General features: G+C 41.5%; 1 protein-coding gene across 1 annotated transcript in view; it reads right to left on the bottom strand.

Moving 5' to 3' along the window:
* The window catches only part of CCNC (cyclin C), a 956,952-nt gene that overhangs the window by 781,070 nt on the left and 149,998 nt on the right, over positions 1–25,884 (bottom strand). Inside the window, exon 3 of the mRNA XM_044065080.1 lies at positions 25,815–25,884. This exon is cut by the window's right edge and continues 15 nt beyond it. Coding sequence (XP_043921015.1) covers positions 25,815–25,884 — 70 coding nt within the window. The remainder of the gene's footprint in view (positions 1–25,814) is intronic.

Here is a 25,884-nt window from a genome sequence, read left to right as displayed (position 1 = left end):
CGAGACCCAAAAGTTCCTTAGACCCCCTCTGCCTCTGGGTCGGCGTCCATTCGGTACCCCTCTGCCTCTGGGGGAAGAAGAGCCCTGAGTGTCCCTGGAATACTGTGACGTCCGGAACCACATCTTCTTTTGCCCTCTCTGGTTCTGGGAAAAGGACCTTTGAGGGTTAGAGAAGCAGATTCCAACAGCAAGCAGCGTCTTCCTGTCCTTCTCACTCTGGGCTAATGTCTCCTTGAGGGTCTTACCAAAGAGTGTAGAGCAGTCATAAAAGGCACTGACAAAAGACATCTCAAAGGGTTCGGAAAATTGACACAACCTGAGCAAGGCGTTCCGCCTCATGGACACGCAGGACCCAGCCACCCAAGCCGCTCCTTCCGTAGCATGTGAAAGGAGTCACATGGAAGTATTAGATACTGCTTTTAAAGTGGCCATCCTCGCAGAGAACGAAGCCTTGTCCTCCTGTGACATGGACTTGGGGGAGACTCCTCCAGCTCCTTTACTAGGTCACGGAGTTTGTTGACATGGGCCAAGTAGTTCAGCGCCCTAATCAAAAAGGTAGCTGAAGTGTAAACCCGCTTCCCTAGGCGGTCCATCATCCATGACTCTCTGTCAGGAAGATGGACTGAGGAATTCTCCTGAGCAAGTTCCTTTCTAGGGGCTGCTGCTACACCATGGCGTCTATGGGGGAGCCCTTGTTCCAAACTGGTCTGTCTATGGAGGGGGGGGGTTTAGGATCTTATCCGGTCTTTTTGGGATAGGTTCCATGGTGTCCGGTTCCTTCCATGCCCACGAGGTGACCAGATCCACCAAAGGATCCGCACGGGGAGGGGCACCCAGGAAGTAGATGGGCCCGTGCCGAAAGCCTCCAGAACAAGGACTCATCGGAAGTAGGTTTGGGGGCAGACCAACCTCCCCGTTGGCGCAAGATTTCCACGATGTCGAGCACGGGCTGTCCCTCTGGTAAAACGATGGGGACCATAGACAGAGCCGTGGGGGGTCTGGCAGGAGTCTGAGGGGGCAGTCAGGGGTCTTGATCCAGTGGAGAGGACCCTTTCTACCATGAATAGCAAAGGACAGCGAACTTCCTGATAAACCAATAAGGAGGCTGGTCTCCCCAGGACCAAGAGAATCGGAGCCAGGCCAGAGGTAGACGGAACTCCGAGGGGGGAACCTGGCCAGACAAAGAGCCGAAAGAAAAAGGTTCCACTCTCTCGGATCTGACACCCAGGCTCCGGCTCTGAGAGCGGCTCGGATCCGAAATGCTCCAGGCAGCTGCCGGTGCTGAGGAAGCAGGTACCGTTGGCGCCGACCCCCTGACCAAAGCCAACTTCAGATCAGAGTACTCTGAACCCAAAGGTCGGATCGGAGAAGGAGATATAGGATGGAAAAAGGGAAGCGAGCTCCCCCCTTCTGAGGGAGGGGGGGCTGGCAAGACCCTCATCTGGATCTGTGTACGGATATATCGCCTCATCATTTTATCCAGATCCAGGTCAGACAATGACCAGGTGGACCGTGACGAGGCGATGGACTCCGACCTAGCAGGTCGGGGCACTGAGGCCTGAGAAGCTGGACGTCTCCCCTCCGGCTCCAGGGATGACCTCAGAGATCGGAGCAGAGGGGACTCATGGATCAGTGGCATCTTAGTAGGCAAAACATGGTTCAGAGACCTACTCTTTTCCCTCGTCTTCGACTCTCTCTCCCTGTCGCTACCTCTTTTCTGCTCCGCTACCACAGGCTTTGGTACAGAAGGTTGAGTCCCAGTCTGGGAGGGGGGGGGCAGAGGAAGGAGAGATGGCCACAGCAGCAGCTGTGACCGAAGCCAGAGATGAGGAAACATCTGAAGGGGGAAAAAGGCCTTTGAGGGCCAACTTGGCCTTCCTATCTTTAAGGGTGCGGGGGTTAAAGCCCACACATATGCTACAGTCCACACTCAGGTGGGCAACGCCCAAGTACAAAACACAGAGTGTGGCCATCCGCTGGGGATAACTTAAGGCCACACACTGTGCAAAGCTTGAAAACAAGCTTTTCAGCCATACTACTTAGTAGAAAGATAGCCTAATAAAAACAGGCAGTTTCTTTCTAACACACATACACACACACTCACAACACACTCGTATACAGAAAAACACTGGGGGGGGGGCTACAATCTACACAACAAAACACTGGGGGGCTACAATCTACACAACAATACAAACTACTCTAACTAACCTAAAACTCTGGGACCTATGCTAACACTAACACACAAAAATTTGAAGAAATGTTTACTCACAGAGGTGTTAACCACTTGAATAAGTTGGAGCTCAAGAGACACGATGCTATAACTATTTGCGGCAAATGAGATCTGGGGATGGAAGGCAATGGAGGTGCATTATGGGTACGGGGAGGAGTTTGGAGATCGGAGCTGATGCTAGTAAAAGTTGCCGGCTCGGATCCGATACAGATCCGTAACCCACAGGTTAAAGACCAAATGAAGTAAACTACTTCAGATCAGATAATTTTCCCTTTTTATCTGTGTTTGTAAAATGCTTTTGAATAAAAAAGAAAACACAACAGTAGTTAGTCAACATTCAGGATTAAAAAAAAAATCTTCCTGCTGCTGCAGGCTCTCAGACATGGTGTTGATTAACAGCTTTTAATATGCAATGATAGCTCTGACACATCAGGAAGAGTGTGGGGGGAGGGTCTGTCAGTGTTCAACAGGACTGCAAAAATGACAACCTTTACAAAAGCCTGCAAGCTGGCTGTTTTCTTTGGCTGGAGCTGTGTAGCTGCTGTGAATAGATTAAAACAAGTTCTTAGAGAAATTTATTCCATGGGCAATTAGGACAAGAATGCAAGTACTCTTGCTGCAGATGTGCAAGATGTCTGTGACTTGCAATGCTGTCACTGGATTTCCATGTACCAGGATAACACCATCACTTCCTTAGGTCTAGCACAACTCAAATAAAAGTAACTGAACTGGATTCTGGGTAGAGGACTAGAAAACACTAAAACAGGATCACTTTAATATGTCAGGCATTGTGTTTGCCATTTTGTAAAAGACAATTTTATAAGAAGCACGTAAAGTGATTCTAATACAAAGATACAATGAAAAAAAAAACAGTTGAAAAATAAAAACAAGTGGAATTTTACTTTAAGCAGCTTAATTATGGTGCTGAAAGGCAAGAATTTAGTACTGTGACTAGGTGAAACAGCATCCACCTTAGTCTGTAGTACTATAAAACCTGCTTACGGCATTTGCCATATTGCAGTGACTGATTAGTGCTACAGATGTGTGAATTAACATATAATAGTCCATTATCCTTTCTTACACCTTTATTCGACTGTTCCACAATAGTCCACATCGATAATTACCATTCCCAGATTTAGGACAGCCATTTTCACTTGGCCAAGGGTGAGCCTTCACTGTTTAGATGCTGTCCCTAGAGTAAGCAAAGGCCCTTGCAATGCACCTGTTTGGGTCTGTAGTGTCAATGCATTCAAGAAGGTGTTTTAACATTTGGTCATTACTTAACATTTTGTTCAGAATTTTCCATAATTCCATGTCAGAGGACCCCATGAAGTATGCCATTGACTATGAATAGTTCTATCTTTAATGATGATTTTTTGTATTGTAAAAATCCCTACTTTAAAAAAATGTTCAGATGGGTTCAAAACTATAATTCATGTTCACTGACTGGGGTTTCATTACGAACAGATTGAAAATTTGATGCAAAGAAAAACTTTGTTATGAACTGGTACTTAATTTGCTAAACACAATGCCATTTGCAGTTTTCAGTACTTTGACCTTAGAGTAATTCATCACAATACTTTAGAAATGAAGTTGGTGGTGTTTTTGTATTTAAACCAAACATTCTATTGAAAACTCTGTAGCAGCCACAGTTTGAAAGCCACCAATTATAAGCCTAAATTTAATAAGTATGGTATGTGTGGAGGTTATTTTATTTAAAAAAAATGAAAAAACTCCATTAGTGTTGCCAGCAAAAGGATAAGCAGTGAACACTTGCTAGACAACACACAGAAGTGTTAGTTTTTCTGCTCCTCAGTCTACTTACTGAAAAAAAAATCTGGCCCTAGTATAGCAGCCCCCCCATTTAGTTCATCTCCTTAAAATTGCTATTTTAGCTGATGCCAAAAATGCTAATCTAAAAACCTGCCATTGAAGCTCATTCTCATTTATGCTGCCAGCTCATCTCAGTTTCTGACAGAATGCTGTCATAACTGTCTTCCTTGATATTCGTGAAAAACATTTCCAAAAACAGAAATGTCTGTTATTGGTTTGGTTGTTTTCCTATATATATGTTTAGCCAACAAATTACCCTATGGCTGTGCCATTCCAAACTTTTAATTTTCTTCAGGCAAAGCCATTCTTTTGTTGATTTGGATGTATGCTTGGGGTCACTGTCATGTTCAAAGGTGAAATTCATCTTCAACTTTCTAATAGACGCCTGGAGGTTTTGGGCCAAAAGTGACTGGTATTTGGAAAGGACAGTTGTGTACACTTACCATAAATGTAGATGTTTGAGTGCATTCACTGTTGCAGTCATTACATTTTGGTAATCTGCTGGCAGGTTGCCCTCAGTCGGCCTGAATAACAAATTCTTGGGTCCTGCTTCGGTTACTGTCTCTTCTTCCATGACGTCAGGTCATCAAGGGTATAAAACATGCAACAGACCCCATTTTATTCAGTTTTTCTTGCCCCAGATGTCAGGTGCTATATATATATAAAATATATAGCACCTGACATCTATACAAATATATATATATAAATATACATAAATGCACTTTTAGAAACAAACTTTACCTTCATCTAAAAGCAAATACACCACAAAGGCTTTTGTGTATAGTGAAAGAAAGAAAAGGTATAGAAAGGAGGATGGCGGGGTGGGTAACCCGGACTGCAACAGTAAATACACTCGAACATCTACATTTATGATAAGTGTACACAACTGTACTATGTTCTTCGTGTTTCACTGCTGCAGTCATTACATTTGGGTAGAATCCCAAAGCAATGGATGGGAAGGATGGAACTAAACAGTATTAGGAGCAGCTATAAGGCCCTGCAGAACTGCAGTGGCAAAGCCTGCCCTGGATTTGGAGAAGAGAGGCAAATGATAATGCTTTGTGAAGGTATGAAGATAGCTCAAAGTAGCAGATTCTAGAATGTCTTTGGTTGGAATCCCTCTGAGAAAAAGCTACTGAAGTAGAGGCAGCCCTGGTGGAATGTGATCTGATCTCCTTGGGCACAGGTTTACCATGGTGCAAGTAGCAGAAACTAATGCAGTGGCTTATCCACTTAGAAATAGTCTGCTTTGATATAGCCTTCCCTTCTGATCCTGCAGCAAATGCTACCAGTAGTTGCTCAGACTTTCTTAGAGATTTGGTCCTGTTTAAGTAGAATCTTAGTTGTCTGTGTACGTCCAATGAATGCAGAATTCGCTCCCCCTTGTTCTGCGGATTTGGGTAAAATGTTGGCAGGTGAATTGTCTGGTTAAGAGCCACACTGGATACCACCTTAGGCATAAAAGAAGGATTGGTCCTGAGGGACACCCTGTCCAGGTAAAATATAATAAAAGGCTACACTGCCATGAGAGCCTTTAGTTCAGAAACCCTTCTTGCTGAAGTGACTGCCAAGAGAAACGCTGTTTTCCAAGATAGAACTTTTATATCTGCAGTAGCTGCTGGTTCAAAAGGAGGCAGGGTGAGTTTTTCCAGCACAAAATTGAGGTCCCATGCAGAAGCTGGTGATCTTCTGGGAGGCCTTAAATTTTTGGCCCCTCTAAGATACTATTTAAGCAGAGGATGAGAAGAGAGGGGAAGCTCTGTGTTATAATGAGCAGAGATGGCAGAGGCATGGATTTTTATTGAAGAAAAGGATAGGCCCTTGACAAGCATCTCAGTCAAATATTGTAAAATCTGAGGAATATTGGGCTTTGCTGTGTCTGTTCTTTGTGCTTGGTTCCAAGCACAGAATCTCATCCATTAATCAGCATAAGATTTTCTAGTACTAGGCCTTCTGGCTTCCAAAATGACATCCATCACAGATTTACTAAGAGGTGTTGCTTGAATAATTAGTTGATCAGCCATGCTGCAAGATTCAGAGTTTGGAGCTGTGTGTGCAGAATTTGATTGTTCTGCTGAGACAGTAGATGAGGTATTTGAGGCAAGTACCATGGAGGACGTTGAGACATATTCCTTAGAAATGGGTACCAGTGCTGGCGAGACCAGTCCGGAGCAACTAGGATAATTTTTGTTTTTTCCTGTCTGACTTAGTAAGACCTTGGAGAGTAGAGACAGAGGGGGAAAGGCATAGACTGATAGGTTTTTCCAGCTGAAGGAAAGGGCATCCACTTTCCATGCTTTTTTGTGATTAGTTCTTGTGCAGAATTTGTCCAACTGATAATTTTTGGGGAGAGCCAAATAGATCTATGTCTGGGCTCCCCCATTTCTGTGTTAACATGCTGAAGATTTGTGGATCCAGTTTCCATTCATGCGGGTCCATAAGATTTCTGCTTAGGTCATCTGCCAGAGTATTTTGTTTTCCAGGCAGGAATTGAGCCTAAAGATGTATTTGGCAAGTTAAGGCTGTGTTCCACAAGGCCATGGCTAGTCTGTAAAAGGGGGTAGGAATGTGTACCCCCCTGCTTGTTTATGTACCACATAACTGTGGTGTTGTCCATCTTTATCAGTAGTTGTCCTGGATGAAGTAAGTCCTTGAAGGCTGTCAGAGCATTCTGAACAGCTAGCATCTCTTTCTTGTTGATATGCAGATGCATTTGGTTTGGGCTCCATTTGCCCTGAATGCATCTCACCACCAGGTGGGCCTCCCCAAGCATGGTCTGATGCGTTTGTAGTTAGGATTTGGGTGGCAGGTGGTAGAGTGAATGACAGTCCCTTGTTTTGGTGACATGTCTCTGCCCACCAAAGAAACTCCTGTTGTAGGCAGGGAATGAGAGGAATCATTGTTTCCAGACTGTGACAATGTTGACTCCATAAACTTTTTAGGTACCAGTGAAGTTTCCTCATATGCAGTCTCGCATATGGAATTAGTAGAATGCAGGATGCCATGAACCCCAAAGCCTGCAGAATTTGTCTTGCAGATAACTGGGTTCTTGTTGCCATTTGTTTGAAGTATGTTGTCAGTTGCCTTTGTTTGTCTGGCATGAGGTAAGCCATCTGGGCAGCTGCTGTATTCAAGCTTGCACCCAGAAATGTAATTATTTGAGAGGGTACCAGTTGTGATTTCTTTTCGTTTATGGTGTACCCTAGGCATGCTAGAGGCCTTTTTTTTTTTTTTTTTTTTTTTTTTTTACAAACGCCAGATGTTGAAGAACAGTGTCCTTTGTCCTCTGCTTGAATGAGACAGTTGTCCAGATAAGGGTAAATCTGAATGCTTCTTTGTCTGGAGAATGCGATTACTGGTGCCAGGCACTTTGTAAAGGCCCTGGGCGCAGTAGGTAAGACAAAGGGCAGTGCAGAGAATTGGTAATGCAAAAAACCTGCTTTGAAGCGGAGGTATCTTCTGCATGATTCCCTTATTGGAATATGCAGGTATGCCTCTTATGTCTAGAGTTACTAACCAAGCATTCCTGCCTAGCATAGGCAGTAGCTGTTGTAAAGTCAGCATCTTGAATTTTGGAATGTCCAGGAACATGTTCAAAATCGATAAGTCCAGTATTGGACGCCATGAATTGTCTTTTCTGGGTACCAGGAAAAGTCTTGAATAAAAACCTTGTCCTCTTTCCTTTTCTGGTACCAGTTGAATAGCCCCCATATCAATGAGGGACATGACTTGTTTCTGGGCCTCTGCCCACTGGCTTTGTGGCAGATCTGGCCATCCGTTTGGAATTGGCAAAGTATATAAATGAAATCTGTACCCCTGGGATACTATGTTTAATACCCACTTGTCCTGGGTAATTAACTACCAATTTTGAGCATGAAGTGCTAGTTTTCCCCCCAAGGGGGCTGCCAAAAGATAAGTGCTTGGTCATGGTAGAGGAAAGTCATTGAGACTGCCTAGTCTAGGGTTGTGCTTTGTTTCCTCCAGATTTGGAGGTGGAGGCACCCCATTGTTTTGACCTGTAAGAACCCTGTGATTGGTATCTGGAGCCTTTTGAGCACCTGGATTTGCCTTGAGTGGCTCTGTTGGACACAGGAAAGGACCAATTTTTAATAGGCCAGCGTCTACTGAACCTGGGTGGCTGCACTTGCAAGAAATCTTTTACAGTTTGCATAGATTTAGCTTTGTCTTCCATTTTCTTTAAAACCTCTTTTGCCTTATTACCAAACAGAGTATCATGCTGCAAAGGGGCATCCAAAAATTTAGCTTTAACATGATCAGGCAGATTTTGCTCCTTGATCCAGGCATGCCTTCTAAATCACAGATCCAGTAACGGCGACCCTATAAGAGGCATCCAAGGAATCAAAACCACATTGCAAAGTATGCTTTCCAACCTGTTCTGCTGAATGCAATAATTCCTGTAACTCTATTTTCCACACAATCAGAAATCAACATCATTTTCTGTTTCAGTAAGCCCATAACATACTGCTGATATTTAAGCATATGAAACTGGCAGTTTAAAGCCCTGATTGCCAAGGTTGCAGACATATAAACTTACCCATCTATGCAGCGCCCTGGAATCTCTATCAGAGGGGGTAGGATTTTTGGCTGTAGAGGCCTTTACACCCTTGGGACCCTGAGAAATCAGCAGCAGGATTTTTTAAGAGAAATTTGTGGGGGGTCAGGAACCCTGTAATATCTGTCTGGCTTACTAGGAGCCAGAGGCAGGGAATCAGGAGCCATGCCTGATTCCAAAAACGGTGAGGAAGAAGAAGGAAATTCCTAAGCATCTTTTTTGATTCAGAGAAGTCCGGACTCTCCCAGTGAAATAGTTCCCTTAAAGTATGCAAAGTCTCTCCAAAAGAGTAATCCTCAGGAGGAGATGGGATTGATTCCTCTGCATCAGAATCCTCATAGAGTGGAATAGAAAATTCCTGATCAGAAGAGGAATCAGAAGAAATAGAAACCTGATCTGAAGATTCATAATCAGTGCCTTGCCCTCTTAGCAGGGGGGGTTGGGAACCCTTGAACAAGGTAATTAAATCCTCAGCCATTTTGATCATCTGTTTTTTAGGCATAGAGGCCTGAGCACGTGGCTCATGCGTCAATTTTTTGGACATAGAAGATGTTTTTGACCTTGTTTTTGTTGTTGGCGTTGGTTTAATATAAAAATGTTGAGGCCTGAAAACACCCTCAGAAGCCGGCACCTGCTCAGCGGCTCCGGACCCATCCAAGGGAGAGACATCCGCGGGTTCAATACTCTGACAAACTGGCGGCATACCGGTCTCGGTAGAGGCTTGCGACTCAAAAGTAGCGGGTATAAGGGGCTGTGAAAGCGTCTCACTGAGTACCGGTGACTGGCTTAGGAGAAGCTTCGTCGTCGTTTTTGACCTCAACGGTCTGTCTCCATCTGTCTTTTTCTTTGCGTTTTTTTTTGTGAACTCCAGTAGTCGGATTGCTAACCAACGACATTTCAGGATAATTAAATCTTGTACCAACATATTTAGAAGCAAAAATATACAGACGCTTAATAGTGCGTTGGTTAAATCTAGCACAAAACCTACAGCAAGGCACGTTGTGATCTGGGCCTAGGCAAGAATACAGTACAAATAAAAATCCTTTTGAGGTATTTGCTTCCCACAAGAAATGCAATTATTAACTTTTACTGACATCGGAAAAGAGCAAGAAAAAGTTTTCTCGACGGGGTACTTAGCTTTAGTTTGAAGATTTTGGTTCTGAAACTCGAATACGAAAATTTCAGGAGTTGGCTGACCGGCATTTGCGAACTGCTTTGGGCACCGTGCGGCAAGAAAGACTGAATAAAATAGCGTTGGCTGCAAGTTTTCTACCCCTGATGACCTGACGTCATGGAAGAAGAGACAGCAACCGACGCAGGACCAAAGACTTTGTTATTCAGGCCGACTGAGGGCAACCTGCCAGCAGATTACCGAGATGTAATGACTGCAAAAGTGAAACACGAAGAACATCTGTTCACAATTCCCTCCACCTTGACTAAAGCCCCAGTTCCAGCTGAAGAAAAGCAACACCAAAGCATGACACTGCCAGCACCATGCTTCACTGTGGGGATGATGTTCTTTTGGTGATGTGAAGTGTTGTTTTTGCACCAAATGTACCTTTTGGAATTGTGGCCAAAAAGTTCAGCCTTGGTCTCATCAGACCATAACACATTTTCCCACATGCTTTTGGGAGACTTGATGTATTGTTTTGCAAATTTCAGCCGGGCCTGGATGTTTTTGTGTGTAAGAAAAGGCTTCTGTCTTACAACCCTACCCCATATCCCAGATATATGTCAATACGGGAGATTGTCACCACATGTAGTACACAACCAGTACTTGCCAGAAATTCCTGCAGCTTCTTCAGTGTTGCTGTAGGTCTCTTGGCAGTCTCCCTGACCAGGTTTCATCTTATCTTTTTGTCAGTTTTGGAGGGATGTCTAGTTCTTTGCAACGTCACTGTTGTCCCATATTTTCTCCACTTTTTGATGACTGTCTTCACTGTGTTCCATGGTATATCCAATGCTGTGGAAATTTTTTTGTATCCTTCTCCTGACTGATATCTCTCAACATTGAGATCCCTTTGATGCTTTGTAAGCTCTCTGCGAACCATGACTTTTGCTGTAGCAGGCAACTGTAAAGGTCACATCACAAAAACCTGGCATTTTAACAGGGGTGTGTACAATTTTTATATCCACTGTATATCAACATGCAACTTTTGACATCAGAGACAAAACAATTCACAAACAGGGACTCTGTAAATGCTTAACAAAACAATGAATGTTCAAGTTTATTGGCATTTGACATTAAGGAAGAGAACCAAAGTGAGGCATTATACTCCCAGAGTTGAGAAATGAAAAAACGTAGAACCGAACCAGCTATCTGGCTTACCTTGATAGTAACTGCTGCAGTACGATTCCTAAATGTTAATTTATCTACAAGCAGTGCTACATTTGTGGAGGCATCAGTAGCATCTATGCTAGGCAAGCCAAGTGTATACATAGTATTCGGATGCCTTGAGCCAGAGTGCATTAATTCATTTTTAGAATCAGTAAGTTGTACATTAATCTCAACACATGCATGCATTCAGATACATACATACATATATATATATATATATATATATATATATATATATACACACATATATATATATATATATTTTTTTTTTTTGTTAATGGTGTGTAAATCCAACATTACCCACACCCAGCCATGGGTTATTGCTATTATGCAATGACATTATTTAAGAAAAAACTGACTTACTTCCCTTAAACAATGTCTCTGCATAACGGCTTTGTGGTGCTCCTCTTTCTTTCGGTATCCTGCTGCTTTCTTAATGTACTGCGCATGCGTATGGGATTTACGTTCTCACGTTTACACAGTATATCAGTAATTTGGAAAGGAAGAAATGGAAAAAGGATGACCTCTGTTGGCTTTATTTTTAATTAAAAACAAAAGTTTGAAATCTGGACAGTTCAGAGGAATGAGAGAGAGAGGGCAGAAATACAAGGAAAATCAAGTACGTTTCTTTAGCTTTGCACAACATACCTGATTTTTATTGCATTTCTGCCCTGTCCCTCTCGCACCTATAAACTGTCTGGGTGTCAAACTTTATACTTTTTTGACCTCTTAGCTCAAGAAAACTGGAAAGCCTCAACATATATTAATAGAAAAAAGTCCAGGCAACTGGAATTTTTTCTACTGGTATAAGCTCGATTCACGGGTACGCTGGTTGGGCTGACCACTCAACATACATGTTTTTGAATGTTAATGACCAGTTATTGTATAATCTACATACCAACTTAATATCACAGTTTACAGCATTCTAAAAGCATTAACAAGTACAAAATAGAAAAAGAAAACTTGCACCCAATATACAAAGGCAAGCCTGTGTTAGGTATGCAGTCATTCAGCTTATTACTGAATTTTCATCTGATCGATTTTTTAGACAGGCAACTTTTGACTCAAAGTACAATATATAACTTTATCCATAAATTCAAAGTTTATAACTGTATTTGACGATTAGGTAAATGTAAAGTTTAAGACGTGCCTAAAGCATACTGACAGGAAATGTATCTCCAAGGCTCTCAGGACAAAAACAAAAAAAGCAAAATGGGGAATGCTCATAGCAGATTTTTTTTTCCTGCATAAAACCATGCTAACAAAAATTAGATCCTCAAGATTACCTAACATATCCAGGATACTACACTGGGTTTCCTATTATTGATCAAAAGACTGCTAGGGTGGTAATTTTATATAAAGCCAAGCATATACCTAAAACCAGTTAAATACATAGCAAAAATAATACATTAATGTTTAAGACACTTAATATTCTCATCTGATATTCCAAGAGGAATAGTGACTTTACCAATAGCTTTACCAGTGATAGAATGGATACATTTGGACACTTACAATAGTGCATGCACACTTTTGTTTGCTAAAATACATAGTAAAATACATACATTTAAATAATTACAATAGTGCATACACTTCTGTTTGTTAGTATACACAAAGGATTATTTTTTTTTTTTGCTGAAAATAAGTAAAAAAATAAAAAGAATATAGTAGAGCAGTTATTACGCATGCTTTGGCATCTTACTGTGCAATACAAAATGTTCTGTGAAAGAATACAGCTTTAAGGAGAATTACAGATAAGGATAAAGCTCTACTTTTTAACTAACCCAGGTGCAAGGATGACCAGAGACAGAAACGACTCCCCAAGTTTACCTTGAAACAAAATACAAATCTGCTTATCAGACTGCATGATATCAAAAACAAACTTTAAAAGATTTTCATAAACATGATCCAAATGGCACAACAATATGGAAAAGGATAGTAGAACTACATGGTGAGATCTGATTTTTGTTAGATCTAATCACAAGAGAGACGTACACATTTTAAAAATGATTTTTTGCAATGTTTTAATGACTCAGACTAGGGCTTAATATTAAGGTTACTAAATTTGTAAATTGGACTAAATGGACTTTGCAGTCTTTGTATGTGCAAATACAAATTCAGTTCAAGGAAATTTCATGTCCAGCAACAAATTTGTGGAAGACCATATTTAAAAAAATGGGTACCACCAATTGAATTGAAGTGCATGGGCAGCAAGCAGTCTGCATTGATGCATCTGTACAGGAAAAGTTGCAGATTACTTTTGAACTTGTTACATTATAATGTGTCAAGTTGTAGTGTTACCACTGTTTTTGTACCACCATTCTATCCATATCAGTACTGGTTACCCCAGTTAGAGAGAAATTATATGGACTTACAAAATAAAACTCACAAAATTAAACATTGTACTCGTACAGCTAATGGACTGATATGTAAACAGTATTCTTCAGTGTATAAACCATGTTTTTACATGTCTGTGTCTTTTAAATAAAATCCTCAAGTACTGCCTCTTGTAAATATTAGTCTCTAAACACTTTGTACAAGGTAATTAACAAAAGTGAGCAGTTAATCAAACATTTGCAAAAGGTAAATAAGACTATTCTAAGTCATGAATTGCATTCTGTAACAAAAAAAATAAGCTAGTCAAGTTAGCAGAAAAAACCTACAGCAGACACAGCCCATAGCTGGCGGGATATTTTCACAGGATGGTCTGCAAAAGAAAAAAGTTGTTAAACTGGATTATACACCCAGTTCTGGTAGCAATGTTTGTTATCATTATATTAACTGTGTAAAATTGCATTTTGACTTGTATAAAAAAAAAAAAACACTAAAGGTTTTGTTTCCCAGTGTGTTTTCTGTAAATCATGATAAAAATTAAGATCTAACCAAAGAATGCATATTAATGTAAACTGTTGTGTGTTTTAAAAACAAAAGGGAGAACTGTTAGAATGTACACATTTGGACACTTACAATAGTGTATGTACACTTCCGTTTGTTAGAAATGTATAGTAAAATATATACATTTAAATACTTACAATAGTGCATGTACACGTCTATTGTTAGTATACACACATTAAAGGGTTAAACTTTTCTTAGCTGAAAATAAGTAGGAAAATAAAAAGAATATAGTACAGCAGTTATTACACATGCTTTGGCATCCTGTCTGTGATGTTCTGTGACGGAATACAGCTTCAAGAAGTAGTACAGGTAAGGATAACTCCCTAATTCTTAACTAACCCAGATGCAAGGAAGACCGGAGACAGAAACGACTCCTCAAGTTTGCCTTGAAACAAAATACAAATCAACTTATCAATAGACTGCACCATCAAAGCAGACTTCAAAAGACTGTTTTCATAAACAGGATCCAAATGTCTCAAAAAGCATATAAAAAAGTACAGTAAAAGTAAATGGTGAGATCTGATTTTTTGTTAGATCTGGTACTTGTAGGAACACACTTGCTCTGAGGTAAATGGAGAATTCTGAGATAAATGGAGAATTATCATCTATAGATCAAGAAAACAAAACTTGTACATTAAAAGCTGTAACAGTATAGTATGTGTCATCTGTTACACAAGTTATTTTATTAGCAACTGCACTCAAGTTAATGAAGTACAGTGCTGTAAAGTATAGCAGCCTGCAAGAATGCTGGAATGAAAGTCTGTTTATCAACCAGGTTTTACTTCAATGTGAAACTTTTTTTTCCTTTTCATCTGGTCATCACTGCTTTAGAACCTAAGAAATGTACAGGAAAATAATGATTTCATAGGTAACATTTACAGCTAAATAATTTACTGAAAGTTAAGTCTCTTGTAAAGTAATTAAACAAAACTTTCCATTTTGTAAACAATTTCCTGGACCATCTAATATATTTAAACAAGACAGATTTTTCATCCATCATGCATAAAATGATCTTAGTTCAATCTTCAGATTTCTAAACATAATACTATTTATTGAGCAAGATAAAAATATGTTTAAATGTTCTTCAAATTATATATTAACTTTGCTATTTGAAAGCACCTTTTAAATTTAGTTTTAGTATGTATTCCTCTCACTCTTGGACTGATCAACATTCACAAAACTAGGAGAGGAGAGGATGACAGTTCAAAAATGGAATTCTGCCAATGCATCTTGATACCTATTAAAAAAGTTTAGGTACTTGCGTGTTATCGCAACCAGATTTTTCACGGCAATAGCAGCTGCTGTCCGATCCTGAAATGTGCTCGTTAATAGTGCGAAAATGTGGTTGTGTGTGTTTTCTTTACCACTACATCTTCTTTTCACGACCGTTATCAATTAAATGTCAGAAAAAGACTGTTGCTATTTAGGTATGCTTATTTATATCTTGGTTGTACTACGACTACATTGCAATGGAACATGAGCATGCCTTATAATACATTGAGAAGCTTAACCGTCACGGTCACAGAAGTGAATTTTGAAAGAACGATGGCAGTTGTCAATTTTGTTCATTCACTTCTTGTTTATATCTTGGGTTAAACAACACTGACATGAAACTGTATTTCAGGGTATGCAAACCCCATGACTATTAGTCTGTGACTGTTTCTAATCTTCATACCTCAAAGACAATGTCGACAGCAGTTGCTGTCCGATCCTGAAACATGCTCGTTCACTTGTAGTGTTCAGTGTAAAGTTGCTGTAATGCATGCCGTGCATGTCTGTCTAGCCGCATTTCAGATGACAGTATTATTCTATCAATTAAATTTACACTTTTATGGAAAAATTTCCATGCTATAGTAAGAATACTAAGAATTAGTACTTTACACACCCCTTTTACCATTAACGTCAATATTTTCGGACCAACATAACGAATTAGGGCACATTGGGAATCTGGTTGCAATAACACGTACGTACCAAAGTTTAAAACCATCAGTTACTGACTTCACTTGGTTGCTTAGTTTTTCCTCTGTGTGATTTTAGTGCATAGGTGCTTAAATTTTAAACACCTAAGTGCATAGGTGCTTAAATTTTAAACACCTAAGTGCATATGAACTTGTACTTGAAGAGAGAGGAAGAAAAGATGAATGGGAGGATAGAGGAGGAGTAGTGAAAGACAGAAATTCTAGAGGCAGAAAGGGACATCCCTGTTAATTTGGCTGCCCATGGGGCAAAGTTGAATCAAGGGCAGTGCAGTCCAGTAAACCTAGTTTTGAAGTTTAAGCAGTAGGCTGGTATGATGAGGGAGGTTGGAAAGGAAGACTAGGAAAGACACAGGTAGGTGAAAAATCAAAACAAAATACCACTCCACTTCCTAATTTGAAGTTAAAATGTTGAAGATTAGGTAATTCAGTAAAAGAAGATATATGAGGTCAGGAGAGAGCATGGTTATATTTCTGGAAAGAAAATTAAGTGAACAGAAGGTAGACAGGTTGAGAAAGAGATTTTAAGAAGACGGAAATGGACTCTGTCAAGTAAGGAGTGAAGAAAGGATCTTTGGCTATGTTTAATAATGCAGTAGGATGGGGAAGACAGGAGACTGCGTAAAGCAAAGAGTGTAAGGGGGATACTAGTAAGATCCAGAAAAGATGACAGACACTTTTACAGGCCTAATCAGAGTGATGTGGGTTCAATAAATGTTTCAGTTAATAAAATAAGGAGGAGAAAGGAAATATATAATAATCAGTGGAGATGCCAATGCAGTCCTGCATTTGTACAGATTGTGTAAGGCTACAAAATTACTCGGGGAATGTTATAAGGCATTATTTGTCCCAGGGGTTCCAGCTTTGCCCCTCACTGACAGGAGAGACAGGTGCTGACTGAAGTTTCTTTTTTGGGGATAAACTCTTGGCTAGGCTTGTAAGGGCCCCCAGGCCATTAGCCTAGTAACCTCCTATGATTAAAGCAGACAATTTATATTGCAGACTGGTAAATGTATGGAGGGGAATTCATTTAGTCTATGAAATGACTAGGAGACTGTAAAGATTTCTATAAAGACCATAAAGATTTCTTGTTGATGGGGGATCATTCTGGATGAGGCAAAAACTGTGACTATATCTGAAACGTACATAACGAATCACTCTTGTGAAAATGAGATAGGAGGGAGAGAATCAAGGGTAAGAAGACAGAGATGGAATTTACAGAAGAGGAAATGGTGAGTCTAGTTAGCTGAAAAATACAGTAAAAATGCTACTGAATGACAGAGAAAGGCAAAAGAAGTGGCTGAAGTGTGGCGGAATAAAAACAACCTGGGCAGGTGGGCTTAAGTCACATTCAGATGAGGAAGACAGGCTAAAAATCTAGAAAATCTGTTGGCCAGCAAGTAGAAGAGGTAAAATGAAGATGGGCACAAGTCTCTGAGAACATACGCAAAAAATGAAAAACTGCACACAGAAATTATGGTAGAAACAGAGCAGCAGGTGGAGACAGAGCTGGGTAGAAGTGGGACCCAACGTTTGTTGAAAGAAGTCAAGGGGAGATTGTTGGCTTGGAAACTGAAGGATCAAAGTGAAGAATGGCATATTAATTAAATAAAGAATGAGGAAAGGGGAACAGAGTACTTGAGGAGAGACCCCACAGCACATTTCCTGAAGTCAGACAAGAACTGGAAAACAGACAAAAATAGATGAGAACAAAAGCAGAAGAGTAGGGAGAGTTAAGTATGTCTTGGGTGAAATAAGTATAGGAGAGACTGCTGGCTTGATACTGAAGGACTGGGAGAAAAATGACATTAATTCAATAAAAAAATTAGACAGAGGAAAGAGTGCATAACAAAGAAGATACCAGAGATAGAGGAAAGAATGCATAACAAGGAAGACACCAGACGTGTTCACTAATTTTTCCAGGTGCTGTATGAATCTCAAAATAATGAGGGAAAAGCTAGAAGCAGTAGGAGTGATACAGTGAATGGAGTGGATGCAGTGAGGAGAAGGGACTGGGAAGATGAATAAGGAAATTTGTGAAACAGTTATATTAAATATCATTGGGGGGGCAGAAATATTAAATACAACTGGGGAGGCTAACAGTTCAAAGCATTACCAAACAGTAAAAAAAAACAAAGCATTAAGTGGGAAGTAGTCAAAGACTTGAAAGATCTTTTAACAAAGTATTAATGGAAAAAGCATACCATGACAGAGATGGAGGCAGCGGTTCTACTGAAGAGTAAGGCAGACCTTGACCTTGCAAAGTTTAGGCCATCTCACCCATCCATTAGGATGCATAAATATTGAGCAGTATTAAGCTGCCAAAATATACAGGATTTTATTTGATGTTGTAATCACAGGCAGTATCTGAGACAGGCAGATCTGACTACTGGCAGCCATCACATATGTGCATAGGCTAAAAACAGGGTATAGCGTCAAACAGTAGTAGCCACGACACGAGAAAATGTGCTTTATACAGTGGAATTAGTGAAAGATCTCGTGATGGAAGGCAGATCCATGAAGGGAACTAAAGGTTCTGCACTACAGCCCTATCTGCAGGTTACAATTAACACAGTGTTGCCTACTAAAGTACATTTTTGGAAAACCTCCAAGGTGTCCACTCTCCTCAGGCTTCTCTCTCTGCTGGTAACAGAAGTACTGACAAAGATGATGAGATTAAGAAAGATGGGGATGGAAGCAAAAAACGCAATATGACCCTGTTTGCATGCTGCTGCTAGCAAGCAGCAGAACCATAGCCAACAGTTTTGAAATTTTTCATGATTTTGGGAGGAAAAGTGTCCCTCAACACCACCTAAGAGTCCACAGTGGTGCCATTAACAGACATATGACATAAAAATGAAAGGAAGCTGCTTGGCAAGATAGAGGGAATTAAATATTTGAGGATTAAAATGCACCCATTAGAGAGAGCAAGGAGGGCAAACCAGAACAATCTGAAAGTTAAATGTGCATAAAAACTTCTCAGGTTGAATTGGAGGGCAGGGACACAGACGAGACTTAACTGGTCATGATGCTGACCATGTGTCAGGTGGTTTATCAACTGAGGCATGTATTAATGTTGACAAGAATATCTGATAACGAGGGTTCGAAACATGACTATGTGGAAAGGGAAGTGGGTATGGATCAATGTAGAGAAAAGTACAGTTTTGTACCTACCATAAATGTAGATGTCCGAACTGGATAGCATCTGCAGTCATAACAAATGGGTTGTCCTGTCGTCGGGCAGCCCTTCGGTCGGCCGGATTCCAAAGTCTGGGTCCGGCTTCGGCTGATGTCGCACTTCACCCGACGTCATCTCTGCTGGTCTTCGGGTATAAAGGCATCAGCCGACGCCATTTTCCTCAGTGTTTCTTGCCCCAGATGCCAGTTGCCCTCTTGGAAGGTTAAATTTTGGATAAATGCCAATGTTTCCAAAAAAGTAGAAGGCAAACACAAAAATAAGCATGTATGTACATATATACAAACAAATACACCATAAGAGACTCCCCAGCTAGCTATTAGGAGGGTAAATACCCTAGGAGTACCACAGAGGGAAGGAGGGTGGGTAATCCTGACTGCAGATGCTATCCAGTTCGGACATCTACATTTATGGTAGGTACAAAACTGTACTATGTCCTTCATGGATGCATCTGCAGTCATAACAAATGGGTAGAATACCATAGCCAAACTAGGGGTGGAGGAAGAAAAATTATGGTGTAGTTAGGATCCCTTGCAGTACAGCAGTGGCAAACCCTGCTCGGGATCTAGAGTATAGAGGTAAATTATAGTGCTTGGCAAATGTATGCACGGAGGTCCAAGTAGCCGCCTCAATAATGTCCTTGGTTGCCACTCCTCGTAAGAAAGCTGTGGTAGTGGCTGTAGCCCTTGTAGAATGAGGTCTTATGTTCTGTGGAATTGGTTTTCCATGGTAGGAGTAACAGAATCTTATGCAATTTCCTATCCATTTGGAGATTGTCTGTTTGGAAATTGCTTTTCCTTCCCTTCCTGTTGCATAGGCTACTAAAAGCTGTTCAGTTTTTCTGTTACTTTTGGTTCTGTCCAGGTAGTAGCGTAACTGCCTATGTACATCCAAGGTATGCAGCAGTCTTTCCCCCCTGTTCTGTGGATTGGGAAAGAAGGTAGGTAGGTGGATTGCCTGGTTTAAAGACACTCTGGATACCACCTTAGGCATAAATGTAGGATTAGTTCTCATGGACACCCTATCTTGATGGAAGATTAGGAAGGGTTGCACTGCCATTAAGGCCTGTAGTTCCGAAACCCTCCTTGCTGAGGTAATTGCCAGCAGGAAAGCAGTTTTCCATGACAGGTGTTGCAGATCTGCTGTTGCTGCTGGTTCAAACGGAGGGAGTGTCAACTTTTCTAGCTCAAAGTTCAAGTCCCATGCTGGTAATGGTGGTTTCCTAGGAGGTTTTACATTCTTGATCCCTCTGAGGAACTGCCTGAGTAGAGGATGCGAAAAGACAGGTGGATCGAAGCTGTATTCTACTGAAATAGCTGATGCATGTATCTTGATGGAGGAATAGGACAGGCCTGTATGTAGAAGCTCTGCCAAGTACTCCAGAATGTTAGCAATATCTATGTTCGACACATCTTTTCCTCTTTCAGTACTCCAAATGACAAACCTTTTCCATTTTCCTGCATAGTTCCTTCTTGTTGAAGGTCTGCGGGCTTCAAGGATAATGTCTTTAACCCTTTGGGAAAGGTCTGGGTTAGTTGTTGCTATGTGATGTTCCAGGCAGTCAGTTGCAAGGTTTTTAGGTTTGGATGCATGATGTAGTTGTTCTGAGTTAACATCAAAGGCATCAGGGGTATTGACCACATTCTCTCCCGAGACATGCTCCTCAGCAATGGGTACCAGTGTTGTCTTGGCCAATTCGGAGCTATCAGGATTATCCTTGGATGTTCCTCTTTGATTTTCAGTAGTACCTTGTGCATCAAGGGAAGAGGTGGAAATGCATATGCTGTCAGGCCTTTCCAGCTGAAGGATAGAGAGTCCACCTTCCATGCAAGTGGGTGGAATGTCCTTGTGCAGAATTTTTTGAGCTGGTGATTGAGTGGGGATGTGAATAGATCTATTTGTGGCATTCCCCATTTCTTTGTGATGGCCTTGAAGATATCCGGGTGTAGCATCCATTCGTGAGCATCCGAGGTGGTTCTGCTTAACATGTCTGCTAGGGTGTTCTCTTTTCCCGGCACAAATATTGCCTGTAACTGGATATTGCAGCTGAGAGCCAGATTCCAAAGTTCCAAAGTCATTCTGCATAGGCGGTATGAATGAGTGCCTCCCTGTTTGTTGATGTACCACATGACTGTGGTGTTGTCTGTCCTTATCATCAAATGGCCTTCTTTGAGGAATGGTCTGAATTTTTGGATTGCCAGTTTTACTGCCAGCATTTCTTTTTGGTTTATGTGCAGGTGCAGCTGGTCTTGAGTCCACAATCCTTGTATGCATTTGTCCAGCATGTGCGCCCCCCATCCTAGGTCTGAGGCGTCCGTTGTGATGGTTTGGCTTGCTCGAAAGTTGTGGAAGGGTAAGCCTGGGTTTGTCTGGCATGCTTGAGCCCACCATAGGAACTCCTGTTTTAGGCATGGGATTAGTGGGATTTCTGTTTCTAAGCTGTGCCTGTGCTGAGACCATAAATTCTTTAGGTACCACTGTAGCTTTCTCATATGCAGTCTGGCATGTGGGACCAAGATTATGCATGATGCCATGAAGCCCAAGGCCTGCAGAACTTTTCTTGCTGTTAGTTTGTTCTGCTTTGTTAATGCCAAGAAGTAAAGAGGAAGTTCTTTTTGTTTTTCTGCAGTTAGGAATGCCATCTGTTTTACTGTGTCCAATTCCGCGCCCAAGAATGTTCTTGTTTGGGATGGTATCAGCCTTGACTTTTGTAAATTGACTGTGTATCCCAGGGCTTGTAGCAAGTAAATGACCCTTTGTAAATCTGTTGTCAGCTTGCTTTTGTTGTCCGCTTGTAACAGGCAGTCGTCCAGGTATGGATAAATTTGGATTCCTGTAGTCTGCAGTGAGCGATTACTGATGCCAGGCATTTTGTGAATACTCTGGGCGCAGTAGATAAGCCAAAGGGCAATGCTGAGAATTGATAATGCTCTGATCCTGCAAGAAATCTGAGGTATCTTCTGCAATTTGGTCGAATGGGGACGTGCAGGTATGCCTCCTTGAGATCTAGAGTTACCAGCCAACACTCCTTGCCCAGCATGGGAAGAAGTTGCTGTAGGGTCAGCATTTTGAATTTTGGGACAATGATGTATGTGTTTAAGACGGACAGGTCGAGAATAGGTCTCCAACTTTTCTCTTTTCTTGGTACTAGGAAGAGTCTGGAGTAGAATCCTTTGCCCTGTTCTGTTATTGGTACTCTTTCCACAGCTCTCATCTTTGTTAATTTCGCTATCTGCTGTAGAGCTTCTATTTTTGATTTGGAGGTAGGTTTGGCATTCCTCTTTTACTGGTAAGGTGTGGAAGTGGAACCGGTAGCCTTGGTCTATGGTTTGCAAAATCCACTTGTCTTTTGTGATATAGTGCCAATTTTTCAAAATAAGGCTCACTTTCCGCCTAAAGGTGCTGTTATTTGCTCCCTGGTAGGCGGTGTCAGAGCCAAGTCACTGTGATTGTCCTGTTGCAGTGGCAGTGGTTGTGTCTGTGCCTCGGTTATTGCCTTGCCACTGTCTTCCTCTGTAGGCACCTCCTCTGGATTGATTTCTGCCTCTAGAGCGTCTATTCCTGCCCCTTTGGGATTTTGTGGAGTCTGGAAAGGACCAATTTTGGCAGGCCAGTTCCTGCTAAACCTTGGGGCTGAACCTGTAAGAAATCTTTAACTGTTTGTACAGATTTTGCCTTTTCTTCCATTTTCTTCATTACTTGCTGGGCAGGTGTACCAAATAGACTGGCCTTATCCATAGGAGCATCTAACAGCTTTGCTTTAACATGATCCGGTAAGACCTGTTCTTTCAACCATGCATGCCTTCTTATCACTGTGCCAGTCATGGCTGATCTAAATGAAGCCTCCAGTGCATCATAGCCACATTTTAAGGAATGGTTACTAACCTGTTGGATGTTATTCACCATTTCTAATACATATTTCTTATCTAAGGATTCATCAGAGGACAGTTTTTTAGTTAACTGATCAAGCATAAACTCTTGGTATTGGATCATATGAAACTGACAGTTTAAAGCTCTAGCTGAGAGTGTTGCAGAGGTGTAAACTTTTTTCCCCCATCTCTCTAAGGACCTGGATTCCCTTTCAGAAGGAATAGGGTTTTTTGCTGTGGTCGAGGCTACTGCCTTAGGCCCCTGGGATATAGTTTCGGGATCTGCAAGTGGGGCCTTGTATAGGTGGTGATGAGTGTCTGGCACCCTGTAAAATCTATCTGGTTTGGCAGGGGCTGGAGGTAAAGAATCAGGAGCAGTGCAAACATCATTAAATGCATCATCCACAACAGGCAGTACAGGAGGTATAGCTAAGGGCCTATGTTGTGGTAAGTGCAGAAAAGTCCTAAGCCTTTTCTTGAATCTGAGAAATCTTGTCCCTGCCATTGGAATTGTTCTCTCATGGCATGTAAGGTTTCCCCAAAGGAAAATTCCTCTGGTGGAGAGGCAGCTGGAATGGATTCTTCAGCATCGGAATCTTCATAAGTAGAAAAAGGAGCCTCTGGCTGGTCTGTAATGTCTGAGTCATCCGCAGAATCATCAGAGGACACTGGCTCGGGGGGCTCTGCTCTAGGTCTCTTTTCTGGGGGCTGAGTGGCCCTGTCTGGGTGAGATTGGGATCCCCTAATTAAGGATATTAAATCTTCTGCCAGAGTAAGCATTTGTGAACTTGTAGTGGGCCTGTGTGAAGGGAGCTTAACAGGCACTGTTTTAGCAGATTTGGCTGCTTTAGCCCTGGCAAAGGCCTTAATAGACATGGCTGCAGGAGGCCTAGCAGCACCACGTGCTGGGGTAGAGACATCCAAAGGGATGGTGTCTGATAAATCACTAGGAACCACAGTTGTAGGCAAAATTTCTGAGGCCGATTCAACTAAGGTAGCAGGAGCCTCAGTAGTAGTCATGGATTCGGCTGAAGATTGACCGGTTTTCTCGGTTTCGGCCGAAACCGAGACACTCATGCTTGCTTAACGGTGGTTTCGGCCGAAACCCCGGACCGCGAGTGTCGGTCTTTTTCTTTGCGTTTTTTAACAATTTGGGTAGTCTGAGGATCGCATAATGTACGCAAAATCTGAGCCGAAAAACTGTTCAGCAAACTCCGACCGACGCCTAAGTGTTCGTCGGTTGAAGGAAGCACAGGCGAACAGGCTGCTACGTCATGGTCTGGGCCTAAGCAAGGCAGACAGTAAGAGTGGAAATCTTTATGAGGTATTTGTTTCCCACAAGTTAAACAGTTATTGACTTTTTCTGACATCGGCTGAGGCAAGAAAGAGTCCCCAACGGGTACTTAGCTTTTAGAAGTCTTGAGTAGTATTCGGTAGTAGTAATCTCTGGATCTGACCGACCGGCACTTGCGAAGAGCTTCTGCTTCGGCGCCACGGCAAGAAAGACTGGGGAAAATGGCGTCGGCTGATGCCTTTATACCCGAAGACCAGCAGAGATGACGTCGGGTGAAGTGCGACATCAGCCGAAGCCGGACCCAGACTTTGGAATCCGGCCGACCGAAGGGCTGCCTGACGACAGGACAACCCATTTGTTATGACTGCAGATGCATCCATGAAGGACATCACTGTGTGGAGGGAGGCAGGGAAATGGAGAATGTTAGATGTTCACAGGAATACAACGATGGTCAATACGAGGCGACAGATAAGGGGATGCAGGCCAAGCAAGATAGGAACCTGGAAAGTGGAGGAAGGCTGCAAAAACATATACAACAAGTACTATAAAAGAAACTCCACAAGACTAGGTTAAATATTAGGTATGCAACTTGAGATGGAGGGAAAAAGAAATTAGAATATATCCCAAAGGACAAGGCATATGGATGCTGAGGGGACAGGTGACTAAACATGTAAAAATTAATTGCGTATTAGAAATGAAATGTATAAATAATGACAGAGTAGGGCATACTAGTCATATTAAGACCTGGACAAGAGATAACAGGTAGGTGAAGGCTCCTGGCTAGAGTATGAACGGGGCTGGGAAAGCAAAGGAAGAGGATTCAACTTCCTGTAGCCTGGATGCAATGTCACTCCTTCCAGATGCAATGAAAGGCATCTTAAGCCAGCCAACTCTCCGGGAGATAGCAAGTCATTTGCTCAGTGCTGGAAATCGTCTGAACTAGGTATGAGTGCCTACTGGCTAGTGAACCAGAAAAGGAATATGGACACTGCATATGTTGTCAGCTCAATTTAATATTTTAACCAAACAAAAGACTTCAATCCTATTATGATGGCTACTAGACATGACTTAAAACTCTTTGGCAAAGGATTACAAATTATTTATATATATATATATATATATATATATATATATATATATATATATATAAATATAAATATAGTGTATACATGTGTGTATAAGGCTACAAAAGCAACAAGCTTCAAAAGCAAATGGTTTCAAATCTGCATAAACTGCAAAATATTTAGAACATGTAAAGGATAAAATGGGTTATTGCAAATTGAATTTCTTATAGATGTTCACACACATTTAACTGTAACATGGTCACCCCTTCAATCATCCCAGTTCCAACCTCTCCACTCCGATCATTTGTCTGTCCTACTTAGATGTTAACATTTCTCAATAAAAACATCAAAAACATGACATTTTGAAAAAGTAAAAATATTTGCAACTTGCTCATGCACGTAAGTAGATCCAACTGCAGCTAATTTCTGTAGTTTCCATGTCAAAGACAGTTTAATGCATAAAGTTGAAATGCATAAAGAATGCTCAAGGTTTTTATAGATTAAAAAATGCTCATTCTTACACAGCAAAGGTAAAGAACCAATACTTACCTTGCATAAAACCTCTTAAAGTACACAGTTGCTGTTGCAATAACTTGCTGTCTCAATTTGAGATGTTCCC

Source organism: Protopterus annectens, chromosome 1.part0 (genome assembly GCF_019279795.1).
Source record: "Protopterus annectens isolate FY-2018-M chromosome 1.part0, PAN1.0, whole genome shotgun sequence".
Lineage (NCBI taxonomy): Eukaryota > Metazoa > Chordata > Ceratodontiformes > Protopteridae > Protopterus > Protopterus annectens.
Note: the sequence above shows the minus strand (reverse complement) of the source record. Positions and strands in the feature narration are given on the sequence as shown.